The 27,190-nt window shown below is 45.6% G+C and overlaps 2 protein-coding genes across 31 annotated transcripts in view; one reads left to right on the forward strand and one right to left on the reverse strand.

Annotated features, from left to right (window-relative positions):
* Positions 1–27,190, forward strand: part of CELF2 (CUGBP Elav-like family member 2) — an 872,815-nt gene that overhangs the window by 834,204 nt on the left and 11,421 nt on the right. For 15 of the 24 annotated variants that reach the window (XM_032154967.2, XM_032152939.2, XM_058431478.1 and 12 more), the window contains 2 exons: positions 16,221–16,340; positions 23,229–23,426. In XM_032154967.2, the coding sequence (XP_032010858.1) occupies positions 16,221–16,340; positions 23,229–23,426 (318 nt within the window). Of the gene's footprint in view, positions 1–16,220; positions 16,353–23,228; positions 23,427–27,190 lie in introns of all 24 variants that reach the window. The other 9 variants (XM_032153279.2, XM_032153817.2, XM_032153909.2 and 6 more) reach the window with 2 other exon arrangements.
* The window catches only part of LOC116469698 (putative uncharacterized protein CELF2-AS1), a 37,768-nt gene continuing 19,800 nt past the window's right edge, over positions 9,223–27,190 (reverse strand). The window contains exons 2-4 of one of the 7 annotated variants that reach the window (XR_009211107.1): positions 25,582–25,679; positions 19,586–21,264; positions 9,223–9,520 (exon numbers count right to left, since the gene is read on the reverse strand). Coding sequence is in view for 2 of the 7 variants with exons in the window: in XM_058431517.1 (XP_058287500.1) it covers positions 20,791–21,264; positions 21,728–21,898 (645 nt within the window). In the remaining 5 variants the exon portion in view is untranslated. Of the gene's footprint in view, positions 9,521–16,336; positions 21,265–21,727; positions 21,993–25,581; positions 25,680–27,190 lie in introns of those variants that run through there. The other 6 variants (XR_009211101.1, XR_009211100.1, XR_009211106.1 and 3 more) reach the window with 6 other exon arrangements.

Raw genomic sequence — 27,190 nt, forward strand, 5'->3', positions numbered from 1 at the left:
GAACTCCTTGAGACCAGGAGTGCAAGACCAGCCTGGCCAACATGGTGAAACCTCGTCTACACTAACAATACAAAAATTAGCCGGGCATGGTGGTGCACACCTGTAGGTCCCAGCTACTCAGGAGGCTGAGGCAGGAGAATCACTTGAACGCAGGAGGCAGAGGTTGCAGTGAGTCGAGATCACGTCACTGCACTCCGGCCCAGGTGACAAGAGCAAGGCTCCATCTCAAAAAAACAAAAGAACACGAAAAATCTGTAAAAGTACTGGGGTCACTAGGAGGAGGAAATTTTTATGTTTTTAAGATGGAGAAAACATAAAACATATTTGTAGACCAAAGAGAAGAGCCAGAACAAAGGGAAACAGAAATAGGCCAATGAGAGCTGAAAGCTGGACTAGAGTTGGAGGGCTGGCTGGAGGGATGAGCTCGGCCCCCACCGTGTCCCTCCTGTGGCGAGGGGGATGCTGCCTGCTGAGGGTCGGGTCACGTGTCATCTCCCCCTGGGAGGAGCCCCCACAGCAGCACCCTGGCCTGTGGTGCCATCTCGACCTGGTACTAGCACACAAGCCAATAGGCACAAACCCGAATCAGGGCTGAGTCAGCAGGTGGTGCAGCCTGAGGGAGGGAGCACCGGCCTCTGTCAGGATTGGGGAGGATGCCAAGAATTTAGGACAGAAGGATACTTATATCACATATGGGCCAAGAATTGATGTATCTGGGGCTAGAAGGAAAAACTCATACCGGGGCAGAGGTTTAAGAAAAAGTCAACCTACAGAATGTAATAGAGGATTTCTAATTTTATTTGTCTTTCTAGAGTATGTAGACATCTTGATCAAGAGTCATTGGAGCAAGTAATGTAATCTTTCTTTAATTTTCTCAGTTGTGAAATAGAATTAATTGCTAATACTCACTTTTCTTGTGGAAACATTGAGGTTTATATATACACACATATTTATATTTCTATAAATGTATACTGGTGCTTTTTTAAAAAGATGATCTTTAAGTATCATATGGGAAAGATCGTTTCATTATTTTAGAATGATACGAAATACCGCAGCTCTGGAGAACAGAAGACTAGGTTAAAACTAGAATGAGGGCTGATGATGTTTAGATTAAAACTGGAATAAGGTCCGATGATGTTTAACTGGGTTAAAACTAGAATAAGATCCAATGATATTTTTCTCTGAATCTCTTGCCTTTGGAAAACAGGTATCTCCCCACCTTTCCTTTAAAAATTAGGACGTAAATACAGGGAGAAGACAGTTTCCTCACTCCTTTCTGCTTTTGTGCTCTGCCATTCAAGGGAACGGTGAACTTTCTACCTACCACAAATGCCACTTGAGCTGTTAGAACCAACATCCCCTCCTTACCAAATACAAAATGGTATGACTGGGTTAAACAGAGCAAGACTTCTGTGTCCAGGCAGGATTTCCGCACTAAGCATCAGGCCTGAGGCCCTTGGGGAGTTGTTGGTTTGCATCTCGGGCCACACGGCGGGCGGTGCGTGCTCTGCGCCGGGCCCTTGCAGGGGCAGCAGTCCTACTGAGTGCACGTGGCACCCCAGCAAGCCTGCAGCCCTGCTGTGACGACCCTGGGCTGCGCCAGGTGACCTCTTGCCCCCTGCTACCGTTGGGGTCATGTTGCCCAGAGGAACATCTGCCTCCCAGAAATGATGTTCTCTCTATCTGGACAAGCTGCCCCCCAACCCCCCACAGGAAGGCCAGACTTCAGACGGGCTGTCAGTGACACGGTGACATGGGCCTGCTTTCCTGAGAAGCCCCTGTCCTTGCCCTTTCTCTTCAGAGGCCCAAGCCCGGTCCCATCATTAAATGGTACAGCTGCTGTTACGTATCCAACTGCCTCTTTTGTGATCCACGTGAGGAAACAGAGGCCTGCAAGGGTCAGTGGTTTGCCCGGGATGTTAGTGACAGGTGAAATGACAGCTCCACCGCACCACGAGACAGTCCATACTCTAAGCAGGAACTCCTGGGATCCCAGAACCGTATTTCTGGGTTTCGCCACTTACACATTGTCCCCCTTGTAAGGAGATCATCAGCATTTTTTTTTTCAGTCCTTCTCCGTGGCCATCTGTAAAAACAAACATCTGGGGCCAGCTAAAGGGGAAGTATATACTTTTGTTTCAGTAAATCATAAGCAGAATATCACTGGCAGGGAAAAGAGGTTTGATTTTCCCTCTCATTTGCCCCGCTCTTAGGAGATCCCTGTGTACTGCCAGTATGAATGGACTCTTCCAAACTCTTGGCCCCACACTGCCTTTATGAGTGCCCGTCTTCACGGGACTGGGGAAGATGCTAAAAATTAGGCCGGGTAGGGAGGCACCCTGGTTTATTGACAACCCATGAAGTAGATTTCTTAGATCCACTAGACAGAGCTTCCACAAGCCTTTGGGAATGAACATTAAAGCAATGGAAACAGGACAGCTGCTTGGGACGTGAGGAGCAGGTGCTGGCCCCTCACTTCCCCGCCGTCCACATGTGTGCCACCATAGAATAAAACCTCAGCAGTCATTCTGAGTCCAGACCCGGCCCTCTAGACTGAGTTTTCCTCTTCCCAGTCTTCCTGAGAATCAGTAGTGATGACTCTTGCCCAGCACTGCACCAAGCCAGGTGGCATCAGCTTCCTTGGGAAGCGGAACTGGCAGCAAAAGAGAGGGGCACCAACGTCTCTGGGGAAGGTGCCCTCTTCCAGGTTGGGAGTGTGAGGTCACACCTCACCACTGCAGTGCCCGGTGTCACTTTCCAACCCTACCTCCTCCTCCTCAATCACCCCGCCCCTCCTCAGTCACCCCACCCCTCCCTGCCTAAACTGTCTTTGAGGGACTAAATTAAAATGAAAGGTGTGGTTATTGTGGAATAATTAGGCCTCATGGGAGGAGAGGCATAGTATATTAATGCCCCAGAGTTGTGATTGGCTAATTATGCCTGTGTCATCGCTTAATTATCCTACTTCCTTACAATCTTTTCCTGTGCAGTTGGAATTCCGCATCCAAGCTCGTTTGAGGCAAAACGGCAACCGTGGCCTCCAGTGTCCTGAGTATATTTGGTCAATGCAGGCAATTTTCTCTGTGTTTACAATGATTTTATTTCCTAAATCACAAAGCCACTGTGTTTTCACTATCTAATTGTTTTATGCAAAGTGTTTAATGAGTGCACCGAAGGCAAATTCTTGCTGTCTTCTGTTAGTGTTGTTTTGTTGTAGCTTTAAAAAAAAGTATTTTGCTATCCAGGAAAAGTGGGAAGTAGGGTTAATATGAGAACATTAATGCATTTGTTCCTAGAAAGCAAGCTAGTTTCTGGGACAGACTTAACGCTAGACATGCCCTGCAGATACGCTGAGACAAGACAAGGGGGAAGGGGAACATTCATAGGGGAATTATATTTTAAATAAAGAACTGGCAAATGTGAGAGATGGATAAGCCCCTCATTGCCGCTTTTCTCCCTTTCGTGGTGGATCTGGAATCTTTAGAAGGATGAAGGAATACCCAAGTTCCTCCGCAGGCAGCCTCACCCCAAATCAAGAGTCGTGTTCACCATCCCACCTTCTACACAGAACAAGAAGCCCACTGGAGCCCCTATGCGGGCCCTGCTCCCACTCCCCACCCCGCTCCCCCCCACTTCACCCCCTCCCCCCGCTTCCCCCCCTATCGCACACACACCCCCTCTCCCACCGCACTCCCCCACCCCGCTCCCGCTCCGGTGAGGGGAGGTGGGCTTCTCCAGGATGGGCTTGGACTGGGCCTCCGCTCCTGCCTGTGCAGAGTGGCAGCCTGGGAGCTCAGCGTGGCCCTCGGCAGCCCTGCTTCTGAGCTGCATCAGAGGAACGGAGGGGTTCTCTGGCCCTGGCCCGGTGGCACCATGGCAGCAACTGGCTTTACCCACTCTGTTTCTGAAGCTCTTCCCATTTTCTCTGGCACATAAGCAGAAGGAAATGGTTTGTTGAGGGTTCTGGGTGGAGCCACAGGCTCAGCCATGTCGTGAGGAGCCCCAGTTAGGCCGCGGGAGGTAGAGTGCGAGGCCCTTGTCCGTGGGCCTCATGTGGAGAGAGCCAGACAGGGCACCCAGCTCCGCCGCCTCCACCTTCGCTGGAACCGCCTGCCCCTCCTCGGCTCAGCAGATGCCAGCTCAATGCCCGCTGCGCCAGTCATTCTCATAGTTTCTAGGGAAACGGCCAAGCAAATCCCTGCTCTTCAACACGCTGTCTTCTGGTGGGGTTTCTTTTCCTCTGGAAGAACAGAACCGTAACTTACCACTCTCACCTAGTTTTTGACTCTGGGTTCCTTGGTGCCCAGTGACTGTTGCCCTTTCCTGTCACAAACCAAACCTTCCCGCTCCCTGCAGCCTCACCTTCTCATGCCTCAGAATCCAGTTTTCACCCAGTCGTGATGGAATTTGACAGCACAGCATTGGACAGTCCTGACACACGTGGCTCTCTAATGTTTGCGTGCAAAAGCAGCGCCGAGGGTTGGTTCAACTCAGATGCCCAAGCCCCACAACCAGAGTGTCTGACTCAGCGGGAGTGAGGGGAGCCCCAGGTGGTGCAGATGCGGGAGGTGCAAGGCTGTAACTTTACAATAATGACCTTCTCCATTAAATGTGTCTGTGGCTACAGTGCCCCCAAAGGACAGGATTGGGCCCGCCTTCCCCAGACAAGAACTCTGACCAAATGGCCTACAGAGCATCCGCAGGCCAGAGGGACTTGACACCACACAACTGTGGTCTTTTTCTTGGTGACTTTCTCTGTGATCTGGTCATTTAGGATTGAGTCGGGTGTGCTTGGTGTGGCAGCTGCTGTATAGGTTTCCCTGGGAGAGAAAGTAAAAGCTGTTTCCATTTTAAGTTTAATGGGGCTTGATATATTTATGTCGATCCTTTGTTCTTGGGTCTCTAAATTGACATGGGATTTTCACATTGTTCTGTTGTGCTGCGGGCAGTGGAAGTTGGAGCCTTCACCAGAGTTCTGCCTGGAAGCATTAGAATCCTGCCTTCGCAGAGTCCTCTCTGTCAGGAGATGAAGCCAGTGTGTGTTTGGCACAACAATAACAGCTTTTCAGAAGTTGGCTTTTTGGACCTTGTGGCCATCAAGCCTAGCCTCAGGGTCTACAGAAACCCCTTGATACATGTCGGAGGCATCTGCTTTCTCACCCCACAAACAGGGACTCGAGTGCCTCGGAGGCGGCGCAGCGGAAGACTTCTCTTCCCTAGCCGGCTCTCCTCTGTATCAAACTAAAATCTGCCTCTGAACAGCTTCCACCCACTGATCCTAATTTTGATCTCTTGAGCTGCAAAGAATATCTTTCCCACGTCAAGACCTAAGACTGTTTCTTGCCTTAGTCCCTCGCCTCTCTAGGCTCAATTTTACTCTTATCAGCTCACTCTCTTTCAACTCAACTTTCATGTCTGGTCACCCTTCTCGGGACACTCTCAAAACTATACACACAGACTGACCTTCCCAATGACCAGACTAATGAGAAAGGCTGAAAAATTAGTCATCATCCATCCAGTCACCACTCTGGGGAGGAAGATGTTGAATCTTCATGGCAAGTGCTTTAAAATGAAGTGTAAAGATGCAGTTCCTCTTTTGAGGACAGAATACCCAGATTCTCCTCCTTCAGATATCGACTGAACACACGTTTATTGATCACCCGCTGTGTATCAGACATCAGTGCCGCCTTCTTGGATTGCCACGCCCATCCGCAGAGGCAGTGCGTGTTACTCCCATTTCATGGATAAACACTAAGCCTCAGCTGAATGGAGTAGATGGCCTAAGGTCTTACAGACTGGAAGGGACAGAGCCAAAAAATTAAAGGCAAATCTGAGTGAGTGCAAGTTCACTGCTTCCATAAGTAAATGTCTGCAGTAGCCACTAGATAGATGGAAGAGGCAAAATAGAATCTTGACTTCCACATCAACATAATGCTGACTCTCTGCAGCCAGACCCCGGGGTTTAAGTTCTGGCTCTGCCACTGAGAGTTGTGCAACCTTCCGCACGCCACTTCACTTCACAGGATAACTGTAAAGGACTTAATGGCCTAAGGCGTGTGACGTGCTTTCGGCAATGAGCAGCACGTGGCAAGCACTCACACCTTAGCTGTGCTCACTGTTAGCTTTATTCCCAGTATGGTGGAGCTGGAGAATGTTTCCTGTTGCTGAGATGACAAATTACCACCAACCTCATGGCTTAAAACAACACATTTATTATGTTGCAGTTCTGTAGATGAGGAACCCAGCAGACTCACTGGGCTAGGGTCAAGGTGTCAGCAGGGCGTGTTCCTTCTGGAGGCTCTCGGGTAAATCCATTTCCTTTCCCGGCTTCTGCAGGTCACCAACGTTACTTGGCTCATGGCCCCTTCCTCCATCTTCAGAGCCAGCAAGTCCTCATGCTGCCGTCTCTGAATTTTTCTCTTTTGATTCCGTCTTCCATTTACAAGAACCCACGCAGACCATCCACAATAATCTCCCCCACCTCAAGTTCTGCTGATCAGCAACTTTCCTAGTCCATTTTCTGTGGCTTATAACAGTACCTGAAAGTAATTTATTTTAAAGAGGAATTATTTCTTACAGCTCTGGAGACTGAGAAGTCCCAGGTCAAAGCAGTGCATCTGGTGAGGGCCTTCTTGCTGGTGGGGACTCTGCAGTCCTGAGGCAGTGCGGGGTATCACATGGCCGGGGGCTGAGTGTGCCAACATGCTTGCTCAGGACACTCTTCCTCTTCTTATAAAGCCCTACTTCCACTCCTGTTATTCCTTAACCCATTAATTCATGAATGGATTAATCCATTCATGAGGGCAGAGCCCTCATGATCCAATCACCTCTTAAAGGCCCTGCCACATTGGGGATAAAGTTTCCAGCACATGGAATTTGGGGAACACACATTGAAACCATAGCACATTCCATGTACAATTTTAATTTCTCTTTGCCGTGTAACCTAACATATTCACAGGTTCCAGGAATCAGGACATGGATGTCTTGGGTTGGCTGGGGGGTGAACAGAGAACATAATAGTAATTCTTAGCTCCCTCTCCAAACATAGCCCTTAGGCCCCATATAAGCTTCATTTACCTATCCAGGAATGGTGCTGTTTGAACAGAGAGAAGAGAGAACAGGAATGCCTTTGTCAAACACACACTGGCATCTTCTGGTTCAACTCGGTGCCCCTCCCCCAGCCCTGGGCCAATGGATACAGGTCCTTCCCAGTTCTACCAGTCTGATTAGTCACCCCTCCTCCCACAGGAAATCCAAGGCTGGTGAGGGGCTAGGGGGAGGTGGTCCAGGTTATCCACATGGCAGAGAAAAGAACTTTTTCCTGGAAAGTGGAGCTCAGGTCCTTGCCTCTCTGGAAATTTACTTGGGTTGGTTTGAGAGAGCTTCCAAACAGCCCTTCCTCCACAACTGCTGTATCCCTAAGTGGCAAAGGCCATTGGCCTCCTTGTGGAGTCCTCATGCCCACACCTGGGTGCTGGCACCCATCCTGCATCCCTCACGGGTACACTGGGGCCAGTCCCTTCAACACTCTGGGCCTCTGCTTCCTCATCTTTCAAGTGCAGGAAAGACCCAGTCTAGTTCACAGTTTGCCTGGGAGGATCCCACCTGCAGTAAAAGATCCGTCTGAAAGATGTCCTATTACCTGTTATTGTCGGTGGGATTAGGAAGAGAAGGAAGGCCCTGCAGTGGTTGGGTCCAGCTCTCAGCTCTGTTGGAGATACTATACGGGAGTTATTCCCGGTGATCTTCTAGCACCTAATGACCTAGGCACTACGTCTCTGACCTACAGTGTTAACCTAAGACAAGAATCTCTTCTGGGTGTAGTGTTCATCCCAGACCTAGCACAGCTCTAAGGAGAAGGAACTCATCCCATCCCCTCAGTTGGGATTAGTGTTTGGGATTACTCAATTTGTAGTTTTGCAACAGTGAGCTTATCTGGTCAAACAAGCAAAGAACTTCTGTGGCCAGGCCAAGGTGGGCATATCCTCACCATCGGGGTCTCTGGACCACGTCACTTTTCCTGTTCTCCACACCCCACCCTGCCCCACAAACAGTTTTCACAAAAGGCCACAGACTTTGTCTGCCACGTGAGCTGATAAAACCGTGGCCATCCTTGCCTGCTCGACCATTTTCTTTCCTGGCAAGCCAGCTGGCCTGAATGTCCGTCGCCTGATTAATAAGTTTTAACCAGTGGTAAAACAGGCTTAAAATGTGACGTATACAAATTATTGCAGCCACTGTGCAAGCAAGGTGAAGTGCACTTTGCAGCCTCCGTTTGGGATCCTCTTGGCTTTGTTCTGCCTCCTCCTGCTTGGATGGTGCAGCCTCTGCTTGAAGAGGTTTCTGGGAGATTATGAGCCAACATTGATAGACCACACCTCTCCTGAGATGCTCCTTTGGCATTTTGTAAAACTTGTAAGTGAGAAAGCGTAGAGTACAGTTCTCAGCACAGACTGAAGGAATTTGAGGTGGGAAGAATGCAGTTGGCTGTCCGAGGCAGCATCTTGCCAGTCTGCCAGCACAGAAATGGAGAGTCTGGGTGTTGGTGGCACTGCATGTGTCTCTGTCTAGGACCTCTTTCTAAATTGTGCATCTGCTGAACGGTCAGTCTTTAGGTACTTGATCAAGGTTGGCTGTGTGACAAATTGGAGTTTTTCTTATGCTTTAAATAGATTTTGTTAACATTCAAAAGGTTCTTAAAGGTGGCTAGATGTGCAATAAAACTATCCTCTTACAACTGAGATGCCAGTTGGGGTGAATTTTCAAAGTATTGTCTGATGATGTAGAGTGCACAGGGAGTCTTTCCACTTTAAGGCAAGTCATCTAGTTAATTTTTCTTAGTCTCATGCTTGATTCTTCTCCTTCCTTTTCTTCACCTTCTCCCCAACTTTCTACTGGGACCGTCTAAGAACAGCGTAGTAAGAAGTGAGAAATTACGTCCAGTTCACTATAGCCAGCCTCCCAGTTTTTAAATAGGAAGCCAGGGTGTAGAGAGACCTAATTTGCATATCGATTCATTGTCATCAATAACAAAAGGGGCCACCTGCACCTCTCCTATGGCCCCCTGAGCTAGGCTTCCCCCGTGCTCATAGGCAATGCGCGTGTCTGTGCCCAAGGAGTTCTCTATCCAACTCACTGTTTGGCATCACCATCGGGAGTCATCCACATGAGAGCAGTGTGTGGCGTCAACACACCTGTTTGCAGACCCACGTTGGAGACTTGAAGGATTTGAGAAGTCATCCCTAAGCACAAGATCAGCCAGGCCTGGTGTCCTCCAGCACCTCTTCTCCCTTGCCCCAGGGTGAAGCACTCTGTAGAAGCGGGCTCTGACAGGCACTACTCTGGATGCAGCTGGATGGGGGCACAGCAGGCGGCATCTCTGGGCCAGCAGTTCACAGCGTGGACATCATAGGAAGAGAAAGGTTACAGCCTGGCATACAGGGCCCTCCCGTGATTTCCTGCAAGGTGGAAGAAGGTCCTCCAGCAGAAGCCAGATCAGTGGCTGTGCAGTCATCAACAGCTGGAAATGTTTAAATGAAAATGGAGAAAAGTGTTAACCTGCTTTCATTGTTTCATAAAATAGATCCTATTTCATTTTGTCTGTTCTGTTCAACCTCTGCCTAGTAACTGATGATCTAAAAATGGTGCCAAATACAGTGCCAAATTCATTACGTAGATTATTTAATCTTTACAACAACCCGGTGAATTCAGTGCCCTTCTTCTTCCTCCGTTTAAACACAATGAAGCAGAAGGTTGGGGAGATGAGGGAACAGATTGAGTCCAAGGCAGGCTTAATGAAACCCCATTTTGCCTCCAGTTTTTTTGTGTTTTAAGATTCCACTGAAAAGAGCTGATGAAACTATAGAGTTGTGTTCTTTATTAAGAGCTGTAGTTTCATTTTTCAGTAGCAATGGGGCTGAGCTAGGACCCTTTTTCCTGCCTTTCTCAGTGATGCCCCATGCCAGCCAAACACCATGATCCTTCCCCTGCTCACCACAGAGGCAGGCAGGTGACCATCCTCAGTTACAGTGCAAAAAGGTGGGGAGACTGGTGAGGTCTGTGCTGTAAGATGACGTTCTGCACAGTGCAAGCTGCAGAGAGGAAGAGTAACAGCCTGTCTTGTGTTTTGTGTCTTGTGTTTTGCTGGATATAAGATTCTGAGTTAATAGGTTTTTTCTTTTTAGCACTTTGAATATGTCATCTTACTAACTTCTCGTCCATTGTTTCCGCTGAGAAGTCAGCTGTTAATCTTACTGGGATCCATGATGAATCATTTTTCTCTTGCTCCATTCAAGATTTTCTCTTAAACTTTCAACGTATTTCTGTCATGCGCCAGGGTATAGATTTCTTTCCATTTATCCTGCTTGGAGTTTATTTCCTTGCATGTGTGGATTATGGTCTTTCATCAGATTTGGGAAATTATCAGCCATTATCTCTTGAAATTTTTTTTCTGGTCTTTATCTTTGGTACATGCATTACATACTTTACATGTGTGTTAGTGTGCTTAATGGTGTACCATATTTCTGTGAGGCTCTGTTCATTTCTGCATTCTTTTTTCTTTCTGTCCTTTAGATTGTAAAATCTCTATCAATATATCTTCAAGTTCACTCATTCTTCTGCCAACTCAAACCAACTGTGGAGCCCTATGGTGAATTTTTCATTTTGGTATTTACTTTTCAGCCCCAGAATTTCCATTTTTTTAATCAGGACACAAGTAAATTACATATCGCCCATTAAAACTTGTCATTTCAATTCAGGTCACATTTATTTATTAAAGTTGTATAGGTATTTTGCCGATTACTTCACTGGAGTTACCCTCATTTAAAATTGCTTTTGTATGGTGAACTGTCTAGGCTAATTTTTATTTCCATCACTTTCCTACTGAAAGTTAAATTTTAAAATGCTGCCATTTGCCTAGTAGATGTCTATCACATGCTAGGCAGTATGATTTTCTTAGAATTGCCAATGGCCTCTGTCCTACTTACTTGCATGTACTGTGTTGATTTATGAATGTTGAAGGAAATTTACTCTGTAAAATGCAAAAAAGAATTTCCATTTTTTTCTTTTTATAATTTCAGCCTTTTTGTTGACATTCTTTATTTGATGAAACATTATATGTTTAATCCTTTAGGCATGATTTTTTAGATTGTCATCATATTTATAGTAGCTGCTTTCATGTCTTTGTCCACTAAGTCTAACATCTGGGCCCTCTTATGCACAGTTTCTGTTGTCTGCTGTCTTTTTCCTGTGTATGGATTGCATGTTCTTGTTCCTGTGCATGTATCATAGCTTTCTGTTAACAACGGGACATTGTAGATGTTACAGCACTTCTGGGTGCTAATCCTCCTTACCCACTGCACATCACCCCTTCCTCACTGGCTTCTCATTTGTGTTTATTTCCTTACTGATTTAGCAAGAATAATTCAGTGAAGTCCATTCCCCTGCACTGTGCCTCTGCTGTCACTTCTCAGAGGCCACAGCCTTGAGCTATGAGTGACATTCCTATTTTTCCTTTGTTAAATTACAAAATTCTTCCAGACAGCTCCCTTTCACTGCCTCTTTGCCTGATCTCTGTTAAGTTCCTGGCTGTTGTATCTCTGTTGTTTTCACTTTCAGCTGTTAGCCTCCACTAATCTTCAGTTGTTTGCGCTATTATTTTTGGCCCTGGAGCATAAATTGTCCCAACAGTCTGCTCTGATTGATTGTCCCCACAGTCTGCTCTGATTGCGGCTGGGCCGTTTCATAGGGGTGCTCTTTCAGCCAGTCCTTGAGGCCTGCTCTGATCCCAGGAGGACTCTTTCTGGCTGTCCCTTTCCCTGCCCTCTCTGCTAAGCTTTCAGCTGGTCTACTTTGCCATCACGGAGCTACTGCCTACTCTTAATTGTGCACCAACAAAATTTCTCTTGTTTCTGACAGTGCCTTAGGCTTGAACTTTCCTATACTCTGTTCCAAATAATTAGTTATCCTTAGGGAAAGTTACAGAGCCCTTTGTTCTTGTGACCTATCTCTCCCTGCTCTGGAGGTGGTGCAGGGACAGTGGCCTGCTTTTCTGTGAATGACACCTCTGGTCTACAGGAAGGGTGCTGTGTGAGCATAGGAGCACCTGGTCTTCTCTCTTTGCCTCTCCCAGCATAAAACCTCCACCCAGTGAGTGAGATGGGGTGAATGGGACCCAGTACTCTCAGAATGCTATGCCTAGCATAGAGCTTCCACTCCATGAGTAAAGGCTGGGCTGAGGTAGGGACCCCTCCGCTTCTTGGTCTAGAATAGAGCTTCTGCCACAGAGTTGGGAGCTGTGAATTGTCAATGTTGGTAGTGTTCCCCTCCCTGGGAGACACCATAACCCTGTGTATTTGGAGCTATGGGAAGAGGGAGCTCCATCTTCTTGGCCATACCTACCCAGGGTAGAGCTTCTTTTATGCTGAGCTTCAGAGGAGGGGATTTGTACCAGGGAAGGGAGCAGGTTGTGGGTTGTAGCACACTTGCCACGGATTCTTGTTGTTCTTACTGAGATTTGATAAATCTTGAGAAAAATATTTCTTCATCTATATACTTAGGACAATTTCCAGAGACTTTAAGTGGTTGGTTTTTATTATCTGTTGTAGTTGTTTCACTGGAAAGAGGGCCCACGGATATCCTTATTTTCGAAGTACTTCCCTGGGGTACCCTAAAATTTTGTGAAAATGTTCAGGCCTTTTTCGCTGGTTTAGAATTCAAACATGTACGAGGGATAGTTTTTAACATGCTACTTACTAGCACAGCAATCTGGCAAGGACTATTACATGTAGACTGACATCAGATGCAGTCCCTAGAAAATACCCCAAATAGGAGAGACTTCTATTTCTGGCAGGCAGACTAGATTACTGGAAAGACCCTCCCACCGGGAAAAACCCTAAAATGTATAGTAAGATTTTTAAAAATATTTTTAATGACATCAATAACTAGTCAATTAGCAAAGAATACTCATAAATCAATGATTAAGTGAAAGAAGAAACTCAGCGAAGGGGTAGCATATTGAAGGTGGCTTTCCCCTTAAGGATATTTGGTGAACCGAATAAATTCTAATACCTGTTCGCACAGCTTTCCCAACCATAAGGAATACAAGAAAGTCCAAGGCTCCTGTGTGGTATCTAATAGGAGACCCTCCCCATACGAGCCTGAAACCTCAGAAGGCTAACCTCTCAGTGTAAAAATGAACAAAAAGTACTCCCCCCTAGAAAACTACAAGGAAAACTGACTATCTCAAAACATAGTGCTGGGTAAGGCCAGGGGAATTTCCCTCTGAGAATTCATAACAATAAACCATCCCTCACGTGAGTTTACCAGCCAATTTGATTGTATCTGAGTGGCCAAAAATCCTAAGCCATGAAGTTAAAGTATCCCCAGCTTGTAGTTTCCTCCAGCACCCTGTAGAATCAAATGTAAGTCGTCTTGTGAAAGAACCCATCTTCAACGCAGGCCTCAAATTATTCCTAGAAATAAAGTTCCAAGATAGTTTAGTTAAGCTCACAACCAAAAAAAACCCACAAAAAATACAAGTAAACCAAGCACCAAGAGTGAGAAATAGCAGGGACGTTATTAGACACCACCATTATTAGACCTCAGATATTAGCATTATTAGCATACAACAGAAAGGAAATATAGCTAATATGTTTTTACATATTAAAAGACTTTGAAAAGTGAAAAAGCAACTGATTATGAAAAACGACCAAGCATGTTGATAACATTCTAGAAATGAAAAAATATAATTGTAAAATTTGGAGATGTAAGTTTAACAGAACATTACATACAATTGAAAGAGAATGTAGTGAGCTGGAACACAGATTTTGGAGATGATGCCCAACCGAGAAACAGAACATGAGAGGTTAAGTGACATGGAATAGATCTAACTTAGGTCTAGCTAAATTCCTAGTGGAAAGGAGAAGGAGAATGGGGGAAAGTCAATATAAGAGCAGCTAATAACCAAGAACTTTTCAGAACTGATAAAAGGTAGAAACAAAAATCCACATATTCAGGGATCCAGATGAATTCCAAGCAGGGAAAATAAAAATCAGTCTAAACTTGGAAGCACCATAGTGATAAATGCAGAACACCAAAGACAAGGAGAAGATCTTTAAAACAGAGAGAAAAACCACCCTCCAAGAAACACAAACATCTCAGTACCTGACCTCTCAACAGTAATAATGGAAGTCAGAAGGCCGTAAAATGTGCTTGGAAAAACCTGTCAGTCTCGAATATCTGGGAAAGAAATATTTCATGAACTAGGACAAAGATGTAATTTTCACACAAACCAAAGCTAAAAGACTTTTTCACCAATAGACCCTCACAAAGCTGTATTGGATATAACTTCAAACTAAAGGATCAATAACCCAGATGAAAGAAGAATGAATAATAAGCAAAGGAAGTGGTAAATATGTGGGCAAATCTAAATACATGGTATAAAGAATAATAATGAAGTACTGAATAAAAAACTGAAAACCAGGCTACAAGTAAAATGCATGACTACATGAATATCCCACACCTGGGTTCAGAGGGGGCTCTTCTGCCTTAAAGTATTCTCAGATCCTTGAATTGTTCTGGCAAAGAGCAAAGATAAGTAACTAACTTTGATTTTCATAAGTTAAAGATCTTGACTTAGAGTTTTTATGACCATATATGAACGAGTAGAAATACTATGCATGACTTCCAAAGTAGTAGAGAGGGGAAATGGAATTGAAAGACAAACCTGGCCGGCTTGGTGGCTCACACCTCTAATCCCAGCACTTTGGGAGGCCAAGGCGGGCGGATCACGAGGTCAAGAGATCGAGGCCATCCTGGCCAACATGGTAAAACCCCGTCTCTAATAAAAATACAAAAATTAGCCAGTCATGGTGGCAGGCGCCTGTAGTCCCAGTTACTCAGGAGGCTGAGGCAGGAGAATCACTTGAACCTGGGAGGCGGAGGTTGCAGTGAGCCAAGATCGTGCCATTGCACTCCAGCTTGGGTGACAGAGTGAGCCTCTGTCTCAAAGGACAGCCAGAAAGGAGAGAAAAAAATGTAATATTAGCAGAACAAATAGGACAAAATCTAAATGCCCTTATTAAAAGACTTAAATTATCAGGCTGTGTTGTTTTTAAACCTGTCTATATATTAGAGATGTAGCCAAAATATAAACAGATAAGTAAAAAGATGGCAAAACATATCCAATGCAAAAACCCAAAAAAGCTGGTGCTTTCTTACACCAAACATCATACAAAACAGACTTCAAGGAAAAATTAGAAACAAAAAGGTTGCCCCAAAAAGGTTTACTTCACCAGAAGATAGGATAATTTCCAAATCTATGCAAGTAGTAACCTCTTGCATAGAAACATACCTTCAAGATACATTTCCAAAAATAAGCATGTTTACATGGAGTTGGAATGACAGATGTTCACATGCTTCTTCCAGTAACTGACAGATCAGGCAGGCCAAGAAATGTCTTACATTTAAGTGTTTTCCATTTTAAAAGTTTATTGAAGATACTGTGAATAACTTTATACCAATATATAGTTGAAAACAAAATACAGCAATTTCTAGAAAGCAGCAACTTAGTAAAACAGATTCAAGAACAAAAAGTTCAGTCATCCTATTAGGAAAATGTAATCACTATTTCAAAATATTCCCATGAAGAAATACAAAGTCCAGAACATTTTACTGGCAAGTGCTACCACACACTTAAATGACAATTAATTTTAATCTTACACAGTCTATTCCAGAGAACAGAAAAATAGGAACACTCTCCCAGTCATTGTATGAGGTTAGCAAAACCTTGGTAGCAAAACTAAAGACAGTACAAGAAGGAAACATAAAGGCCCATCTTACTCATGCCCATAGGCTTAAAAAAAAATTTAAAAAAAGAACTAAGCAAGATACTATCCAATAATGAAGCCAAAGAATGATTGATTGTCTACTTCGTTATGTCTAAACCTGGCTGGGCAGGCCTCCCATTCGCAGATTTCCCCACCATCCAGCAGTGAGTGTGTTTGCAGTATTGGCAGAACAGTGCTATGATGATTTTTTTAATCACCAAATCTGTCAAAATTGCCACAAGTACAATCCCACATGTCCTTCACCCAAAGCCACAAGCAACGGCTCCTCAGCTTCGTCCACTGAGATGATGACAGAAGGATTTCCAGTCTTCTTGGTTCTCACTCACCTCATGTCTTTTCTCCCCTTGCCTCTGTTTTCCTTTTGTTTTTCAGTGGCTGCTTCAACCCCCAACTCCACTGCTGGTGCAGCCATGAACTCCTTGACCTCTCTTGGGACTCTGCAAGGACTGGCTGGAGCCACTGTTGGACTGAATAATATTAATGCACTAGCAGGTACCATCAACAGTGAGTATTTGCTGCTCTGGTGGACAGCCTTCCCCCAAATTCTCCACAGAAAGTGGTCAGCCAGACATGACCCGAAAAAGGATATGCCACAGGGAGAACTAAAACTTGGGATGGAGGAGCGCATGCTTTGATAGGCAAAAGCTGTCTACACTCGTTTTGCCTCAGAAAATCCCCGACCACTCTCCACCCCCCGATTCTCTTCAGTGTGTAGCACAGCGCGTGTCCTCATCCACGGGGTTCTGTGGCTGGCAGCTCTTTTCAGGTTTCCAGGCGTTTGGTTTGGTTTGGTTTCGTTTCGTTTCGGTCGGTTCTGTCCTGTGAGGCAGGGTGTTACAATGGGAAAAGTTAATGGACTGGAAGGCTGGAAGCCTGAACCCAGCTCTGCTGCCAGGCAGCTGTGGGAAGTCAGGCAGACGCTGCTCCCTCTCTGGGCTTGGGAGTCTCCATTTGAGAATGGAAAGTTCTGGGTCAGATGATTCTTAAAGGTAGCCTCCAGCTCCAAAGTCTAAAGATTCATGACAATTAAACAGGGGAGAAAATTAGGCCTTGGAAAGAAGGAAATGGAACTGAGGGGAGAGGAGCCACTGCCGGAAGTGACATGATCAGAATCTTTATTAAGCACCCACAGGTATGGGTCACTCTACATCAGTGACCATCCAGAGGGACATCATTTAGCTGTGGCAGGTTGAAATAGGCTGGAGGCAAATCACTTGGAAAATTGTACTTGTTTCCGAAACACACGGATGGACTCACTAGAGAACTCCAGGTTCTGTCCTCCACAGCCCACCCACTCCTGTCATTCTCGGTTGGTGGGGGAGCGGTGTGCCGGCCAGAGGATAAGTCCTGTTTTAGATTCATGCTCGGTGTGGGTTCCTGTCCTGGGGAAACTGATCCTCAGCCCGCAGCAGGGACATGTAATTTCCCTGTCCCTCCGTTTCGGACCTCCTGGTTGCCTGAGAGTAGCCAAGGCCCAGCAGATCCATGACAGCCAACAGAGCTGCTGATACGGGAGCCCAGTTAGCTACCATGCAGCCCAGGCACCTGCCCATTCTCATTTTTAATAAAGGAGTCTGTGACAGTTGTTGCCCTATTTTAAGCCATGGTTCAATAAGTGGACTGTTTTTAAAGGGTGACCAGGCAGTATACTTCTTTAAAGCAAAATAATCCCAGTAATTTCATACTATAAAGGCTCAGAATACCTTGCACTGGACTTGGTAGAAAATGAACCTAAAATTTATCCAAATGAAAATTAACTTGTATAATCCTGATAAATCATTTTTAGAATTAGGACATTTTTCAGGTTTTAGTACATCTTTGTATTTAGTACACCTTTTGGGAAAAGCAAAAACGTGGACCGAGCTCTAGCTGACCATACCTTCCAAATGGGATGGCTCGTGACTAGCATGGAGCCCGTGAAGTGGTAGCCGCGCCGCGGCCTCAATGTTTTATTCCAGTTAGAACCGCCTCCGGCCTTGACTTTTCCAGCAGCCAAGTAGGAGCCTCACTGCCTTGACCCCCATTTCCGGTACAGCTCCTCGTTCTGACCTTGTCCTTCACCTAGGTCGAGGACGCGTGTGCTCGCACACATCCCCTCATGCTGCTTCTCTTGCCCCAGGACCTAGTTCCCCTAAAACAAGGACTTTGATTTGACCGCCTGCCTGTCCTTGGTCTGCAGAGTAACAGGCCAGTGGGAATGGTTGTCCTCCTCAGCACGTGCTCATGACTGGTGTGTGTGTGTGTCCTCTCGTCCGCCTCCTGCCCTGTCCACGCTGCTCTGCTCTGCATTGCTGAGATTTTCCCATTGTTCTCGTCAGGGACTGGAGAGGGGCTGTGTTGAATGGCAGAGAAACCATGAGTAGTTCTTGTGTGGGGTCTTGTGTGATACACATTTTGCTTCTGGCAAGGACAACAGGTTTAAATTGTTTTGCTTTTTAAAATTCTTTGCCATTGGGTTAATATAAGTCTGTATAGTTCATAGAAAACGAAGAAAGTTTGTCATTTCAAATAACCCCTACTAGATAGTATGAACCAAGAAAATAATTAAACCCAAAACCAGGCACAAATGAAAATACTTTCCTTGTGATTGGAAAGTGTTACTAATGCAGAGCTGTTTTACAATCTCCAGCATTGACCTCGAGCTAATATTTGCTGCTTGCCTCTAAATTATCAACAGAAAACCTTCCAAGATAGAGATGCTCTTTCAGACCATTCCTTCTCAACAGAGATGATTATGCCACCGGTTCCACTGGATAATTCCTAAAGAAAGTCGTCAAGCAGTGGTTACCTGGACAGAGTCAGCTTCTCAAATAGCTGACGGCAGCTTCCATAGCACTGCTGTGGATCCCACCCCACTGCAGCAGCCATTATCTGTTTCCATATGGAGAGTATTCAGGTTTTCTGAATAGAGCCAACTCTTACCCACTGACACAGCGGTCGGCAAGAAAGCAGGTAGATGACTCACAAGAGCCGACATTTTACCCTCTTTCCTGCCAAGAGCCCAGCACCTCTCCCAAAAAACGAAGTTTTTGGTCAGTAGACAAGTAGCTCAATTAAACTGTTTGAGTTTGATATCCTTTTTATTCCCTGATACATTGATGAGTCAAAGGGCCAACAAACAGTATAGCTCCCTAAAAATGTAAGAATCATCCAGATCAGGAAGAGGAAAGGAACACATGTGATTGACCATCAGAGTGTTCACCTCTGGATTTTTTCAGGGTTCCCTGAGCATGTTTTATATGTTAACATCTGAACTAAGGTGAAGAACATACTTTTTCCACCCAAGAGTCTGTATCTGATTTTATGTGTTTCAGTATATGTCAAGTGGCATCTTATTTTTCCTTGTTTTATTGCATACTTCCAATGGCTTCCAAATGGCTTATCATATAGTGCTTAAAATTGTCTTTAAAAAAAAACCAGCTGCAGATGCCTGGTGAAAAGTGTCTATGGAAATATTTTCTGTGAAGTAGAGAAAAGATGCTCCAGGCATATTTTCGTGGCTTGGCACTACTTGCATTGTGAAATTACTGTTTTAATCTGTATTCCTAATATCTATAGTTTACACAGCCCCACACAACCTTTGTGCCCTTAATAACACAGGCCGGTATACAAGTGACACCCAGTGCACATATAGACATCTTCATCTACCTTAGTTCTAGATATTTTATACTTAGCTTCTCATTTATCAGCTTGCAGCTTAGAAGGATAATCTGTCATGTATACAAAGGAAAACTTACCCCAGTGAAGTGGTTACAAATCTGTGAGAATATTAAGACATTCTCCCTTTTTCTTTGATTTGGGACAAAGCCTAGCAGGGCAGCTTGCAGGGAATGTGGTCTGCTTATGGCACTTGGCTTGTGATTCTCCTTTTCAATGTCATCTCCTTAGTCCCCCAACAAAAGACATTCACGCTCATGTTTATGGGTTAGTCCTTCTGTGTCATGTAACACATTCAGTCATCTCCCAGCTCCTGGGTCTCTGTTGTAAGTTGAGCGTCTCTGGAGAGGAATAAGGCAGAAGGCACTCAGTAGTCAGGCTGCGTACCGGCCCTCCCGACGGGCCAGGTGCAGAGGCCTTGCTGCTGCACACTGCCACACCTGTCACTTGCTTCCAGCCTTCCTTGTCTAAATAGCATGCATGGGAATGGAGATGATAATAATAAATGAAAGGAAATGGTCGATCCATTGGGCCATTTCAAGGAAAAGCCCTATTCTTTTAAATGGAAGCATTTTATTCAACTTAACTGTCTTCACAGCTCTGCTTCTGTTATCCAGAGCTTTTAGAGGAAATCAAGTACCCGCAGCCGGGTTGACCAACACTGATAGAATTAATCTAGAACAACATCAGGTGACTCACAGGAACTGTTCTCAGAAGTGGAAAGCCGCCTCTGATTGTTCTTCAAACCCTACCAGGTTTTCAGCTACTTTTCCACCCTGGACCTAGGAACCACCCTCCCAGATTTTCCACGATAGTTGTGGTTTAAAATATTCTCAGTATGCTGGTACTTGTTAGAACTATTTTGTTCACATGGATATTTATACCACGGAGGCGGCGAGCCCCTGGCTGGAGAGGCCAAACCCTTCCCATGTCCCCTGACTGGTCCCCCCTTAAGCATCTGCATCCCTTGCTCATGGTACCGCCTCTGCCACCTCCCCAGGAAGATAGGGCTGGCCACAGCTGTCTCCTACATGCACAGCACCAGCAGAAATAAACACGACCCTTCCAGAAAGCAGATTAGCTCTGAGGTGTAGTCCAGAGACACAGCAGCCTCTGTGAAGTGGAGCCAGGAGAGAAGGGTGTGGCTGGAATGTCACTGGCTGGAGCTCCAAGCCTCACAATACCCTCTGAAACACCCATCCATCCAGTATTTCAGGAGCAGGAGCTGCGTTCTGCTTCTGCATTGTAAGAGAAAAACATTTTTGGCAAAAGGGAGAAAAAGAGTTCAAAGTAGGAGGATAATTTTTCTGACCTGGAAATTAAAAAAACAGCTGTGTACAGAGAAGGGAGTTGGGTCCCAGTGACCACTGCCATAAAATGCCACCTGTGTATCTGGCACTCTGGAGAAGCCGAGTTGTGGAGGCTGCAAATCGCAGGAAGGAGCCCCCGTGGGTCTCACATGACAGGGCCTGAAAAGTCCCACCCTCAACAGACAAGGCATCTCCCCACCCCTCCATGGGAACTTGGAGGCGTCCACTGAAGAGGAGCTGCTGTCTTCAGCCCGTCCTCGTCTGGCAGCAAGGCCCCATGTGGCTCCACAGGCTGCGAGGCACACCCAGAATCTCATGCCTTGAGATCCAAGCACAGCAGCGAGTCGCCGCTCCTCTCCCGCCACAATTTCCTCCACACAGGCATCTGCATTTCCAGAGGACTGTGCCCAGAGCGTGATCGCCTGTAATCCACAGCACCCGTTAACAGCCTGGCCAAAGTGAGACCAACAGAATTTATCAGCAGTGTCTGGCCCTTCCCAAGTTATTGTACATAACCCTCTCACCTATCTCAAAAAACACGAAAGTTCCTTTGCATCACACAAATAAATAGCGGGAGGTGAGGATGAAATAAGATCACTGGAGGAAGAGAAAAATGACTCTCCAGCCCTCTGGTGGCCATAGTAACAAGGACAGAGGGGAAGCACAGTGGCAGGGAGGTGGCTGTGATTTGCTGGTGTCTGAGGGATCATTTAGAGTAATTAGGACAGTCTACATCCAAGTTCTTTGGACAGCACTTACTTGCATGACCCAAAGAAAACATTATCATTAATAGATAGACCCCTTCATAATAAGAAACAAAAGCAGACACAGCAGGGCCTCAGCTGGCAACACCTCTGAGCTGAGCCTGCACTCAGGAGGCTGCCACTCCATTTTCACGCCATTCACACTCACCTCGCCACCCCTGCTCGGTGTCTGTTCTGAAAAGCACAGGAATACCTGAGGTGAGGCACAATGAGAGTCCTCCACTGTTAAGCCATGGCCTAATTCATATCTTACACATGTCCTTTTAATTGAAGAGGCAAAGTTAGCCAAATAGAAGCACAAGTGGAGTAAACAGAACATTCCCCACCTGCTCTGTTAGGGCAGTAGCATTGCTGGGGGTGTGGAGGTCACTCTGCTGCCAGATTCCCTGGTGTTTCCAGGCAGCCTTACCTTAGCTGCCCTCCATTCTCATTAGACTTCTTACCTATTTTTTCAGTTAGCCACCCTTGCTGTTTTCGTGTCTCCAATCAATAGCCCTACTTTCATTGAGATTTTCATTAATGTTTTCAGTAAGCTCTTCTAAGAAACAGATCTTTTCTTAAAGAACTGTGATCATAAAGGGACTCAGAGGCAATTGTGATGTCACCGTTTCCGTTTCCTGAGTTGATAAGAAAGTTAGCACTCTGTAAAGTGTTGCTTGCTTTGACTCAGTATTCAGGGAAAATGTGACAGTCAGCCACCCCAGTAGAGCCAAAGAGCAGCCAGCATACAAGGGGAGAAATCGAGTCTACTGGCCACCATCCCGTTCCCATCAGGTGATAGCCAAGGTCCAGCCCATAGACACGCCTCTGTCTCCGGCTGACTGAAAAACATGACCTGGTGCTCTTTCAGTGGCCAAAACCCCAGTTGTCACTTGGGCATGTGTGCATGCGTGCACGCACAGAATAACTATTTGCTGCTGAAGACTGCACCACTTTGATACCGAACGAGTAGCTTCAGCTCTCTGCGACTGTGGGAAGGGTCCACATTGCTTCTGTGCCTCAATTCTTCATCAGCCAGGCTACTTATTCCTAAGGTCCTAGTCCCTGACATCATCATTCAGCTGTTTAGAGAGCCCATTTTCCCACACTGTAACTCCTCAAACTGCAGGTCCACTGGTTCCAAGAGTACAGAACTTGTCCTCTCCACCATTTCCTCATCACATGGCCTAAGGGAAAAAAGTTTTATTTCATCCTTTCCTCCTCAGCCCTGCAAGCCATCCCATAGTTCCTCAAAGAGCCCAGTAAATGGATTTCAGTGTACAGACATTACAGGCCTCTGCTACTAAGGTTTTTTTTTTTTTTTACATGCTCCTAAGCTCCCAGAAGCAAAAGGCTTTTACTTCCAAAAGATAACAATGGTACTTGCCAGTAGCACGCTGCATGGCATTGAGCTGTCTCGTCTAACTCGTGCCACAGTGCATTTGGATCACTGGCCTAGGGAGTGAGGGTTCTCATGGCTTAGGTCATTTTCCCCCATTATCATGATTTATTTCTTCATGGTTTCATTTTTAAGTTTCCTGTCGGTGTCATTGTGTGCTAGCTGCATGTACTTGCTGTTGTACTGTGTCTAAATGATTCTCTAACTTCCTTTGGAAAGCACTAATGAATAAGTGCTGTTTCTCTTCTCTATTGTTGGGTTTTTTGTAAAGTTGCTCAAATGCTCTCAGGTATGGCGGCTCTGAATGGAGGACTTGGCGCCACAGGCTTGACGAATGGCACGGCTGGCACCATGGACGCCCTCACCCAGGCCTACTCAGGAATTCAGCAGTACGCAGCCGCCGCGCTGCCCACTCTGTACAGCCAGAGCCTGCTGCAGCAGCAGAGCGCTGCGGGCAGCCAGAAGGAAGGTAGGTGCCACCCTTGGCCCCAGGCAGGGCCCAGCCCAACAGGCAGCACTGGCCTCTAGAGCACGGTTAGAAGGTATCAAATTGAACTGAACCCATGTCATAACAGAAAGCAGTTGTTTTGTTATTCATGTTTTAAAAAAAAAAAAAAAAAACCCTGAAAGCTGGGCATGGTGCCATACACCTGTAGTCCCAGTTACTTGGCAGGTTGAGATGGGAGGATCGCTTGAGCCCAGGAGCTGAGGCTGCAGTGAGCCATGGTCATGCCTGTGACTAGCCACTGCACTCCATTCGGGGAACACAGACATACCCCTCTCTCTCAAACAAAAGCAAAAACCGATTTATTTCAATCTTTCTCATTTGGTCTTACAGTTACCTTCTAATTTAATTTTTCATCGATCTCTTCAGATGAAGTTCTTGTCCATTGTATATTTATGTATCACTCTGGCTTTGTAGATAAATAAATAAATGGTTTTAATTATTTCCCCTAGCTACATCTTCTGAAGGGTTATGGCATCTCTGCAGATCTAAGTCCAGGAAAGTTGATCGCCTTTCTTGCAATCCCCAAATATCCTCTCACTGCTCACCCCCTCCCGTAATTAAGTTCTATAAACTATTAATTTCCCATAAACTACTTCATAGTTGCTACCTGTAAAAAATTCCCAGGACCTCCCTCTCGCAAGTCAGCACAGACCATCACCTTTTCCCCTTACACAGAAACTACTTGTTGGTGGAAGGGGATGGATGGCCACAGGCTTCTGTGGGTGAAACACTCTCTGTCCTGTGTTTGCCAGGGTTTTGGAGTCCACACATCCTATGAGTGTGTGGCTGGCTCTCAGTAGATGATGGTTTTCAGGTGAATGATAAAATCCATGGTGAGGATTGCCTTGGTCTTTGTTTAACTGGGGGTCTTCAGGGAAAGCAAGTAAGTGATCAGTTGCCTTGCTTCTCTGCCAGTAAAGCAAAATAAACTCCAGGAAGTTAATGCTAAGAATAAATTAAAGCTAATTATGAAATGGTTCATGAGTAAGACCAAATAAGGATCATTGGTCATTCCTCCTTAATTGAAGCTCCTTTAGAGCAAAATCTGCTAAATGATATTTTTTTCTGACTTGTTTAGATATGGGATAAAAAGCTAGAATAGAGAAGCACTAAGGGAGATTTTTTGAAGTTTCCTTCCCTTCTCTTTTACCCTCACCCCATAGTTCCAAACTGCTTTGTCTGAAGTGGGTTTTAAGAGAACACCGGTTGCTTTTTTTTTTTTAAAGGAAGGAAAAGGTTTTTTCTTTGTATAAAAAACATGGATATCACTTTTAAAATGAAAAAGATATGAAAGTCTAAGTTACTTTTCATTATTTCAACTTTCTCTTTACTCTTAGCTGTGACTATTGTGGTAGGCTTTTGAAACATGCACAGATGTTCAGACAACTGGTTCCCCAGGCTTGTGAAAGAGACCCTACATCATAAACATCACTTGTCTTCCCAAAGAAAGGCCCGAGTGTGTTCCTTTTCTCTGTGGTCTGAGTACCATGGTGACAAATGAGGGCAGAGAGCAGGGCCTTGTAGGATGATGATATCATCACACAGAGGCCAGAAGGCCAGTTCCCCACATGGTAGTCACCTCTCCATTACAGAGCAGGGCCTTCCAGTAAAGTATAGAGCAGTTTAGGGATGAAGTCTGGGCCCTGAAACAACATGTTTCTGAGGTTTCACCTGAGCCCACTGCCCTGAACTTCCTCGCCTGGAGTTTGAGGGGTTACTGCTTAGCACAGTAATTCCCCTTCTGAGATTAAGGTAAAATTGCCCAAAATAACCATTGCCCACTCCTGATTTAAGAGTGCGGGTTTTCAGTAGCATGCTTTCGGGTCTTTGATTTGTTCAGTTTTTCTTTGGAATCATCTCCTACCTTGTCATACCTCTCTTCTGATCCCTTTCTCACCCAGTTAATATGTGCTCAAGAAATTTAAACCATCTTCATATTAGTTTAAATAAAACATAATTTTAAAAGCAAATGATGCCAGGCAGAGCAAAAATAATAATAATAATAATAATGAATTCCAGATTTTCTACTCCACAGTTCTGTCCGAGGTTGCCAGACCTGGTGTGTTTTTTCCCCAGACAGGAAGTGAGCCTCTGACGGCCCGCCTCTGTCTATTACCTGCAGGAGGCGAGTCCCGTGAGGAATGGGGACGCTGGTGGACTCGTACAGCTTTGTTCCTACAAACGTCCCCAGTTCTTTATGCCAGATCAAGTGCCCTGTGAGAGAGAGAAAACATGAACACCCCAACAGCCAGGACCAGTAGTGAGTGTAACAGAGAGTCTAACAAGTGACAGTAACGTGCACCGGGAGAAATCTGATGAAGGGGTGACTTGTAAACAGGTGTTTCCCACTTCTAGAGGAAGAGAAATGACACAGGTAGAATCCCATTTTTTAAAAAGGTGTTTTGTTTTTTCCTCTTCATCTCAGCCACCTTAGTTGCGTACAAGGGAGGTTTTCCATATGAAATCTTTTTTTTTTCATTTTAATATTAAAAACTCGGGGCATATACAAAACCAAACTGTTTCTTGGTAATGGAAAAATTGGGGGATCTATGTCAAGAGATGCTGCTGACATTTTTTCTTGGGAATATCAGGAGCAAAAGGACAAAACCTACTTGTGTGTGTTTACTGGTCTGTTTCCTTGGTCTCTCTGTTGGGCATAGACAAATTCAGCATGAGCAACATTCTAGAAAGCTAGGATTACTCAGGCATACCCAGTCATCTGTCATGTGCATTGAAACTGTATTTTCTCCCTGGCTTCAGGAGGTGAGATGTACTTCACAGTTCAAACTGGGCCCAATAACTCTCATTTGTGCATTTGGATCTTTTGTGCAGTAGGAACATGAAAGCTGGTAGCACCAAATCTGATCATCAGACATATCACCCAGGATGCGCACACACAGCAGCGCTCAGAACATCCCTTTCCAGTGTTTTAGGTTTTGCATCTTTTCATGTTCAATTTTGATTCCCTTAAAACCAGAAAACATCTGGGGACCCAAGGCCCCCCTGCAATTGTGTCCCTTTAAAATAGACTCCTTCCCATGCCCTAGAATACGGATATATCCAAGGAAATGGGCAGCAATATGGAAAGTTACAGTAGTCATGAAGACACACTTTTAAATGAGAAATCGGAAGACTTCATCTCTGTGGCTTCCATAGTTTGCCTCAAGAAGTTTTCTTTGTGTAAAGTCCCAATCATTAGGATACTTTCTTGTGATGTATTTTGTGGAGGCAGGGGAAGAAGCTTGGTTTGACATTTTTACAAAGTTCTTTTTATCCTCATTTTAGTTTTCTTCACGCCACACAGACACCCTTCCCACATCTAGGGACCCCAGTGCAGCTATCCCCTGGGGTTGCCTAGTTGGGCAGGCAGGCCTGTTCCTCTCCTGTGAAGGCCAGGTGAGGATTCCTGACCCGCTGCAGAAGTCGCCTCACCAGTTCTGTGAGCGCCCCTCCTTGGAAGACTCCATGCCTGGAACGCCCAAGAAACAGCCAGCCCTCATCTCCCTCAGCTCATATTTATGCCCTTTTGTGCTGCTTTTAACTAACTTTCAAATGGTGCTCATATGGGTGGGGGAGGGTCAGGAGAGGAAAAGCGAGGGGAGCCAAGGAGCACGCACCTCTCCAGCCAGTGGGGCCAAGTTCTCCATCCTGCCCTTGCTGCCTGTGTTTACTGGGAAAGGATAGGTGGACAGGCAGAGCTTGGCTTCCTCGGTCTTTGCCCAGCT

The sequence above is a fragment of the Hylobates moloch genome, unplaced genomic scaffold (genome assembly GCF_009828535.3).
Source record: "Hylobates moloch isolate HMO894 unplaced genomic scaffold, HMol_V3 SCAFFOLD_2, whole genome shotgun sequence".
Classification (NCBI taxonomy): domain Eukaryota; kingdom Metazoa; phylum Chordata; class Mammalia; order Primates; family Hylobatidae; genus Hylobates; species Hylobates moloch.